The sequence below is a fragment of the Scyliorhinus canicula genome, chromosome 30 (genome assembly GCF_902713615.1).
Source record: "Scyliorhinus canicula chromosome 30, sScyCan1.1, whole genome shotgun sequence".
NCBI classification, from domain to species: Eukaryota; Metazoa; Chordata; class Chondrichthyes; order Carcharhiniformes; family Scyliorhinidae; genus Scyliorhinus; species Scyliorhinus canicula.
The window spans coordinates 15,134,326-15,143,909 of NC_052175.1; the positions used below are offsets into that span (position 1 = coordinate 15,134,326).

The 9,584-nt window shown below is 51.7% G+C and overlaps 1 protein-coding gene across 2 annotated transcripts in view; it reads left to right on the forward strand.

Moving 5' to 3' along the window:
* Positions 1–9,300, forward strand: part of polr3c (polymerase (RNA) III (DNA directed) polypeptide C) — a 29,013-nt gene extending 19,713 nt beyond the window's left edge. For both annotated transcript variants that reach the window (XM_038787261.1, XM_038787262.1), the window contains exons 7-10: positions 1,181–1,273; positions 3,575–3,655; positions 4,346–4,397; positions 9,115–9,300. In XM_038787261.1, the coding sequence (XP_038643189.1) occupies positions 1,181–1,273; positions 3,575–3,655; positions 4,346–4,397; positions 9,115–9,191 (303 nt within the window). In that variant the 3' untranslated portion in view covers positions 9,192–9,300. The remainder of the gene's footprint in view (positions 1–1,180; positions 1,274–3,574; positions 3,656–4,345; positions 4,398–9,114) is intronic.
* The last annotated feature ends 284 nt before the right edge of the window (positions 9,301–9,584 follow it).

The window sequence follows — 9,584 nt, forward strand, 5'->3', positions numbered from 1 at the left end:
ACCCACGTATCCACCCTATACCAGTAACCCAACAACCCCCCCCCCCCTTCACCTTACGTTTTAGGACACTACGGGCAATTTATGATGGCCAATCCACCTAACCTGCACATCTTTGGACTGTGGGAGGAAACCGGAGCACCCGGAGGAAACCCACGCACACACGGGGAGGACGTGCAGACTCCACACAGACAGTGACCCAAGCCGGAATCGAACCTGGGACCCTGGCGCTGTGAAGCCACAGTGCTAACCACTGTGCTACCGTGCTGCCCACGGGGAGAATCTTGGGGACAGATTCCCTGTGGTATGTCTTTGGCATTAATACTCAGTGAGAGGGTGGCACGGTGGCGCAGTGGTTAGCACTGCTGCCTCACCGTGCCGAGGTCCCAGGTTCGATCCCGGCTCTGGGTCACTGTCCGTGTGGAGTTTCGCGCATTCTCCCCGTGTCTGCGCGGGTCTCATCCCCCCACAACCCAAAAATTAAGGGCAGCACGGTAGCACATTGTGGATAGCACAATTGCTTCACAGCTCCAGGGTCCCAGGTTCCATTCCCGGCTGGGTCACTGTCTGTGTGGAGTCTGCACGTCCTCCCCATGTCTGCGTGGGTTTCCTCCGGGTGCTCCGGTTTCCTCCCACAGCCCAAAGATGTGCAGGTTAGGGTGGATTGGCCGTGATAAATTGCCCTTAGTTTCCAAAATTGCCCTTAGTTTCCAAAAATTGCCCTTCGTGTTGGGTGGGTTTGCTGGGTTATGGGGATAGGGTGGAGGTGCTGACCTTGGGTAGGGTGCTCTTTCCAAGGGCCGGTGCAGAATCGATGGGCCGAATGGCCTCCTTCTGCACTGTAAATTCTATGTAAAAAAAAAAGACGGGCTGGATGGGTGAGCTATTCTCCCCTGACCCGATCTCCAGTGTGAAATAGAGAGGTAATGCCGGTAGGGTAACAGTTCGCATGCAGTCTGCTCCTCATGCTCCCTACTCTTCCTGAAAGATCCGATTTCCACTGGGCAAGGAATTCCACACAAGCTGTCCCTCCAAATGACAACCCTCCCACTCCGAGTACTGTGAGGCTGTTTGACTGTGGGGGCGTCGCGGTGAAGAGTATTGTTGTTGCAGAGGGATGTGCGATGGCGGGGGGGGTGGGAAATGAGGGATGGAAGATGATTGCTCTTTAATTCCCTCACAGACCTGCAGCGAGATTGTACGGACAATGCTCAGAATGAGTGAGGTCACCACATCTTCCAGCTCCTCCCACACACAGCCGCTTTCATCCAACGAGGTGAGAAACGTGAATCATCAGCGGGCAACCTGTGCCAGTCAGCTGGCATCAAGTCGCAGGTTTGTCACCGAGATTGGCTTGAAACTGGCAGGAGGGGAAACAAAGCAGCAGAGGGTGCATCCCTCTACACTGTCCCCATCAAACACTCCCAGGACAGGTACAGCACGGGGTTAGATACAGAGTAAAGCTCCCTCTACACTGTCCCCATCAAACACTCCCAGGACAGGTACAGCACGGGGTTAGATACAGAGTAAAGCTCCCTCTACACTGTCCCCATCAAACACTCCCAGGACAGGTACAGCACGGGGTTAGATACAGAGTAAAGCTCCCTCTACACTGTCCCCATCAAACACTCCCAGGACAGGTACAGCACGGGGTTAGATACAGAGTAAAGCTCTCTCTACACTGTCCTCAGCAAACACTCCCAGGACAGGTACAGCACGGGGTTAGATACAGAGTAAAGCTTCCTCTGCACTGTCCCCATCAAACACTCCCAGGACAGGTACAGCACGGGGTTAGATACAGAGTAAAGCTCCCTCTACACTGTCCCCATCAAACACTCCCAGGACAGGTACAGCACGGGGTTAGATACAGAGTAAATCTCCCTCTACACTGTCCCCATCAAACACTCCCAGGACAGGTACAGCACGGGGTTAGATACAGAGTAAAGCTCCCTCTACACTGTCCCCATCAAACACTCCCAGGGCAGGTACAGCACGGGGTTAGATACAGAGTAAAGCTCCCTCTACACTGTCCCCATCAAACACTCCCAGGACAGGTACAGCACGGGGTTAGATACAGAGTAAAGCTCCCTCTACACTGTCCCCATCAAACGCTCCCAGGACAGGTACAGCACGGGGTTAGATACAGAGTAAAGCTCCCTCTACACTGTCCCCATCAAACACTCCCAGGAGAGGTACAGCACGGGGTTAGATACAGAGTAAAGCTCCCTCTACACTCTCCCCATCAAACACTCCCAGGACAGGTACAGCATGGGGTTAGATACAGAGTAAAGCTCCCTCTACACTGTCCCCATCAAACACTCCCAGGACAGGTACAGCACGGGGTTAGATACAGAGTAAAGCTCCCTCTACACTGTCCCCATCAAACACTCCCAGGACAGGTACAGCACGGGGTTAGATACAGAGTAAAGCTCCCTCTACACTGTCGCCATCAAACACACCCACGACAGGTACAGCACAGGGTTAGATACAGAGTAAAGCTCCCTCTACACTGTCCCCATCAAACACTCCCAGGACATGTACAGCACTGGGTTAGATACAGAGTAAAGCTCCCTCTACACTGTCCCCATCAAACACTCCCAGGACAGGTACAGCACGGGGTTAGATACAGAGTAAAGCTCCCTCTTCACTGTCCCCATCAAACACTCCCAGGACAGGTACAGCACGGGGTTAGATACAGAGTAAAGCTCCCTCTACACTGTCCCCATCAAACACTCCCAGGACAGGTACAGCACGGGATTAGATACAGAGTAAAGCTCCCTCTACACTGTCCCCATCAAACACTCCCAGGACAGGTACAGCACGGGGTTAGATACAGAGTAAAGCTCCCTCTACACTGTCCCCATCAAACACTCCCAGGACAGGTACAGCACGGGGTTAGATACAGAGTAAAGCTCCCTCTGCACTGTCCTGATTAAACACTCCCAGGACAGGTACAGCACGGGGATAGATACAGAGTAAAGCTCCCTCTACACTGTCCCGATCAAACACTCCCAGGACAGGTACAGCACCGGGTTAGATACAGAGTAAAGCTCCCTCTACACTGTCCCCATCAAACACTCCCAGGACAGGTACAGCACGGGGTTAGATACAGAGTAAAGCTCCCTCTACACTGTCCCCATCAAACACTCCCAGGACAGGTACAGCACGGGGTTAGATACAGAGTAAAGCTCCCTCTACACTGTCCCCATCAAACACTCCCAGGACAGGTACAGCACGGGGTTAGATACAGAGTAAAGCTCCCTCTACACTGTCCCCATCAAACACTCCCAGGACAGGTACAGCACGGGGTTAGATACAGAGTAAAGCTCCCTCTACACTGTCCCCATCAAACACTCCCAGGACAGGTACAGCACGGGGTTAGATACAGAGTAAAGCTCCCTCTGCACTGTCCCCATCAAACACTCCCAGGACAGGTACAGCACGGGGTTAGATACAGAGTAAAGCTCCCTCTGCACTGTCCTGATTAAACACTGCCGAGGTAATTTTGACATAGGGTAAGTTCTCCAGTGTGTCTACATTCTGAATAATTCGTCCCTGTTACTGTTCTCCCGGTTAGATCTTCCGATCAATTCCAGCTGGATACAACCTCTCCAAACAAGTACTGGACCAATACCTCACCCTCCTCAGCGATGACCCGGTGGGTATTTTATACATTTATCCTTGTGTGCTTACACACTGACCCGGGGTGGGGGGGGTGTATTTACACACTGACCCGGGATGGGGAGGGTGTATTTACACACTGACCCGGGATGGGGAGGGTGTATTTACACACTGACCCGGGATGGGGAGGGTGTATTTACACACTGACCCGGGGTGGGGAGGGTGTATTTACACACTGACCCGGGATGGGGAGGGTGTATTTACACACTGACCCGGGGTGGGGAGGGTGTATTTACACACTGACCCGGGGATGGGGAGGGTGTATTTACACACTGACCCGGGATGGGGAGGGTGTATTTACACACTGACCCGGGATGGGGAGGGTGTATTTACACACTGACCCGGGATGGGGAGGGTGTATTTACACACTGACCCGGGATGGGGAGGGTGTATTTACACACTGACCCGGGATGGGGAGGGTGTATTTACACACTGACCCGGGATGGGGAGGGTGTATTTACACACTGACCCGGGATGGGGAGGGTGTATTTATACACTGACCCGGGATGGGGAGGGTGTATTTACACACTGACCCGCGATGTGGACGTGTATTTAGACACCAGTCTTAGGGAGAGTTTATTTGTCCGTATTTCCTGTTTTATTGTCCTGAGTTACTGTTCCTGATTTTTTCGGATTGTTATTACAAAACAATTTTCTCTGATTTCAGATGGAGTTTGTTGGTAAATCGGGAGATAGTGGAGGAGGGATGTATGTCATCAGTATCTTTTTGAGTGATGTCTATGGACACCGCTTCCTCAGTCCGAGCTCCCCAACAAACACAGCGTCTTTCCCAATCAGTGATCACAATGGTCAATTCGGCTGCACATGTTGAACATCACTAGTCAGAGGAACGTTCCCGAATACCTGACTTTGTCACGAAAACAAAGAATTGTCACGGCGCAGAAGAAGGCCATATGGCCCATCCTGTCTGGAATGTATCTCCAAACGAGCATTCTAGCCAATCCCCTGCCTTTTCCCCATAGCCCTGTGCGTTGCCTACTCCCGGAATGATCGAATTCCCACTTAAAAGCCTCGATTGAACCTGCCCCCACCACATTTCCAGGCCGTCCGTTCCAGACCCATACCGCTGGCCGTATCAAAGAGCTTCCTCTCACATCACATCTGTGCCCCAATGTCTCAAACCTTTTACGAGGGGGAACAGTTTCCACCCCAGATACTCCAGTGTGACTGAGAGACACCAGTCAGTGTACAGATATCTCCCTGAGAGAGAGAGGGGACTGAGATACACCAGTCAGTGTACAGATATCTCCCTGAGAGAGAGGGGACTGAGAGACACCAGTCAGTGTACAGATATCTCCCTGAGAGAGAGAGAGGACTGAGAGACACCAGTCAGTGTACAGATATCTCCCTGAGAGAGAGAGGGGGACTGAGAGACACCAGTCAGTGTACAGATATCTCCCTGAGAGAGAGGGGGGACTGAGAGACACCAGTCAGTGTACAGATATCTCCCTGAGAGAGAGGGGACTGAGAGACACCAGTCAGTGTACAGATATCTCCCTGAGAGAGGGAGGGGACTGAGAGACACCAGTCAGTGTACAGATATCTCCCTGAGAGAGAGAGGGGACTGAGAGACACCAGTCAGTGTGCAGATATCTCCCTGAGAGAGAGAGGGGACTGAGAGACACCAGTCAGTGTACAGATATCTCCCTGAGAGAGAGAGGGGACTGAGAGACACCAGTCAGTGTACAGATATCTCCCTGAGAAAGAGAGGGGGGACTGAGAGACACCAGTCAGTGTACAGATATCTCCCTGAGAGAGAGAGAGGACTGAGAGACACCAGTCAGTGTACAGATATCTCCCTGAGAGAGAGAGTGGGGACTGAGAGACACCAGTCAGTGTACAGATATCTCCCTGAGAGAGAGAGAGGGGACTGAGAGACACCAGTCAGTGTACAGATATCCCCCTGAGAGAGAGAGGGGGCTGAGAGACACCAGTCAGTGTACAGATATCTCCCTGAGAGAGAGAGGGGACTGAGAGACACCAGTCAGTGTACAGATATCTCCCTGAGAGAGAGAGGACTGAGAGACACCAGTCAGTGTACAGATATCTCCCTGAGAGAGAGAGGTGACTGAGAGACACCAGTCAGTGTACAGATATCTCCCTGAGAGAGAGAGGGGGAACTGAGAGACACCAGTCAGTGTACAGATATCTCCCTGTGAGAGAGAGGGGACTGAGAGACACCAGTCAGTGTACATAAATCTCCCTGCGAGAGAGGGGACTGAGAGACACCAGTCAGTGTACAGATATCTCCCTGAGAGAGAGGGGACTGAGAGACACCAGTCAGTGTACAGATATCTCCCTGAGAGAGAGAGAGGGGTGAGAGACACCAGTCAGTGTACAGATATCTCCCTGAGAGAGAGAGAGGACTGAGAGACACCAGTCAGTGTACAGATATCTCCCTGAGAGAGAGAGAGGGGGGACTGAGAGACACCAGTCAGTGTACAGATATCTCCCTGAGAGAGAGGGGGGGACTGAGAGACACCAGTCAGTGTACAGATATCTCCCTGAGAGAGAGGGGACTGAGAGACACCAGTCAGTGTACAGATATCTCCCTGAGAGAGGGAGGGGACTGAGAGACACCAGTCAGTGTACAGATATCTCCCTGAGAGAGAGAGGTGACTGAGAGACACCAGTCAGTGTACAGATATCTCCCTGAGAGAGAGAGGGGGAACTGAGAGACACCAGTCAGTGTACAGATATCTCCCTGTGAGAGAGAGGGGACTGAGAGACACCAGTCAGTGTACATAAATCTCCCTGCGAGAGAGGGGACTGAGAGACACCAGTCAGTGTACAGATATCTCCCTGAGAGAGAGGGGACTGAGAGACACCAGTCAGTGTACAGATATCTCCCTGAGAGAGAGAGGGGTGAGAGACACCAGTCAGTGTACAGATATCTCCCTGAGAGAGGGGACTGAGAGACACCAGTCAGTGTACAGATATCTCCCTGAGAGAGAGGGGGGACTGAGAGACACCAGTCAGTGTACAGATATCTCCCTGAGAGAGAGGGGGGACTGAGAGACACCAGTCAGTGTACAGATATCTCCCTGAGAGAGAGAGGGGACTGAGAGACCAGTCAGTGTACAGATATCTACCTGAGAGAGAGTGGGGACTGAGAGACACCAGTCAGTGTACAGATATCTCCCTGAGAGAGAGGGGACTGAGAGACACCAGTCAGTGTACAGATATCTACCTGAGAGAGAGAGGGGACGGAGAGACACCAGTCAGTGTACAGATATCTCCCTGAGAAAGGGGACTGAGAGACACCAGTCAGTGTACAGATATCTCCCTGAGAGAGAGAGGGGACTGAGAGACACCAGTCAGTGTACAGATATCTCCCTGAGAGAGAGAGGGGACTGAGACACCAGTCAATGTACAGATATCTCCCTGAGAGAGAGAGAGGGGACTGAGAGACACCAGTCAGTGTACAGATATCCCCCTGAGAGAGAGAGGGGGCTGAGAGACACCAGTCAGTGTACAGATATCTCCCTGAGAGAGAGAGGGGACTGAGAGACACCAGTCAGTGTACAGATATCTCCCTGAGAGAGAGAGGACTGAGAGACACCAGTCAGTGTACAGATATCTCCCTGAGAGAGAGGTGACTGAGAGACACCAGTCAGTGTACAGATATCTCCCTGAGAGAGAGAGGGGGAACTGAGAGACACCAGTCAGTGTACAGATATCTCCCTGTGAGAGAGAGGGGACTGAGAGACACCAGTCAGTGTACATAAATCTCCCTGCGAGAGAGGGGACTGAGAGACACCAGTCAGTGTACAGATATCTCCCTGAGAGAGAGGGGACTGAGAGACACCAGTCAGTGTACAGATATCTCCCTGAGAGAGAGAGGGGTGAGAGACACCAGTCAGTGTACAGATATCTCCCTGAGAGAGAGGGGACTGAGAGACACCAGTCAGTGTACAGATATCTCCCTGAGAGAGAGGGGACTGAGAGACACCAGTCAGTGTACAGATATCTCCCTGAGAGAGGGGACTGAGAGACACCAGTCAGTGTACAGATATCTCCCTGAGAGAGAGGGGGGACTGAGAGACACCAGTCAGTGTACAGATATCTCCCTGAGAGAGAGGGGGGACTGAGAGACACCAGTCAGTGTACAGATATCTCCCTGAGAGAGAGAGGGGACTGAGAGACCAGTCAGTGTACAGATATCTCCCTGAGAGAGAGAGAGGGGACTGAGAGACACCAGTCAGTGTACAGATATCTCCCTGAGAGAGAGTGGGGACTGAGAGACACCAGTCAGTGTACAGATATCTCCCTGAGAGAGAGGGGGACTGAGAGACACCAGTCAGTGTACAGATATCTACCTGAGAGAGAGAGGGGACGGAGAGACACCAGTCAGTGTACAGATATCTCCCTGAGAAAGGGGACTGAGAGACACCAGTCAGTGTACAGATATCTCCCTGAGAGAGAGAGGGGACTGAGAGACACCAGTCAGTGTACAGATATCTCCCTGAGAGAGAGGGGACTGAGACACCAGTCAATGTACAGATATCTCCCTGAGAGAGAGAGGGGGCTGAGAGACACCAGTCAGTGTACAGATATCTCCCTGAGAGAGAGAGAGAGGGGACTGAGGGACGCCAGTCAGTGTACATAAATCTCCCTGCGAGAGAGGGGACTGAGAGACACCAGTCAGTGTACAGATATCTCCCTGAGAGAGAGGGGACTGAGAGACACCAGTCAGTGTACAGATATCTCCCTGAGAGAGGGGACTGAGAGACACCAGTCAGTGTACAGATATCTACCTGAGAGAGAGTGGGGACTGAGAGACACCAGTCAGTGTACAGATATCTCCCTGAGAGAGAGAGAGGGGACTGAGAGACACCAGTCAGTGTACAGATATCTACCTGAGAGAGAGTGGGGACTGAGAGACACCAGTCAGTGTACAGATATCTCCCTGAGAGAGAGAGGGGACTGAGAGACACCAGTCAGTGTACAGATATCTCCCTGAGAGAGAGGGGACTGAGAGACACCAGTCAGTGTACAGATATCTCCCTGAGAGAGAGAGAGGGGACTGAGAGACACCAGTCTGTACAGATATCTCCCTGAGAGAGAGAGGGGACTGAGAGACACCAGTCAGTGTACAGATATCTACCTGAGAGAGAGTGGGGACTGAGAGACACCAGTCAGTGTACAGATATCTCCCTGAGAGAGAGAGAGGGGACTGAGAGACACCAGTCAGTGTACAGATATCTCCCTGAGAGAGAGGGGACTGAGAGACACCAGTCAGTGTACAGATATCTCCCTGAGAGAGAGAGAGGGGACTGAGAGACACCAGTCTGTACAGATATCTCCCTGAGAGAGAGGGGGGCGGGGCTGCGAAACAGGGCAATACAGGTTTCTCTAACGTATAGGCACCTGAACTGTATGTGTTAAAAATGTTGGTTTCTTAATGCAGCACAGATCTCCACCGGGCTCTCGCATCGCTGGCACGGGCAACGGTGGAGTCCGTTGTACAGGAAAGGTACGTTGGTCTGTGACATCACATCTGTGGAACCCTGGGATCTTGCTGTGCTGTGGGGAAGCTCATTTGCTTTGACCAAAGCACCAGTTCGATGTGAATGCAGAGTGTTAATGGGATTGGATATTAATGGGTTAATGGGATTGGGTGTTAATGGGTTAATGGGATTGGATATTAATGGGTTAATGGGATTGGATATTAATGGGTTAATGGGATTGGATATTAATGGGTTAATGGGATTGGATATTAATGGGTTAATGGGATTGGATATTAATGGGTTAGTGGGATTGGATATTAATGGGTTAGTGGGATTGGATATTAATGGGTTAATGGGATTGGGTATTAATGGGTTAATGGGATTGGGTATTAATGGGTTAATGGGATTGGGTATTAATGGGATTGGATATTAATG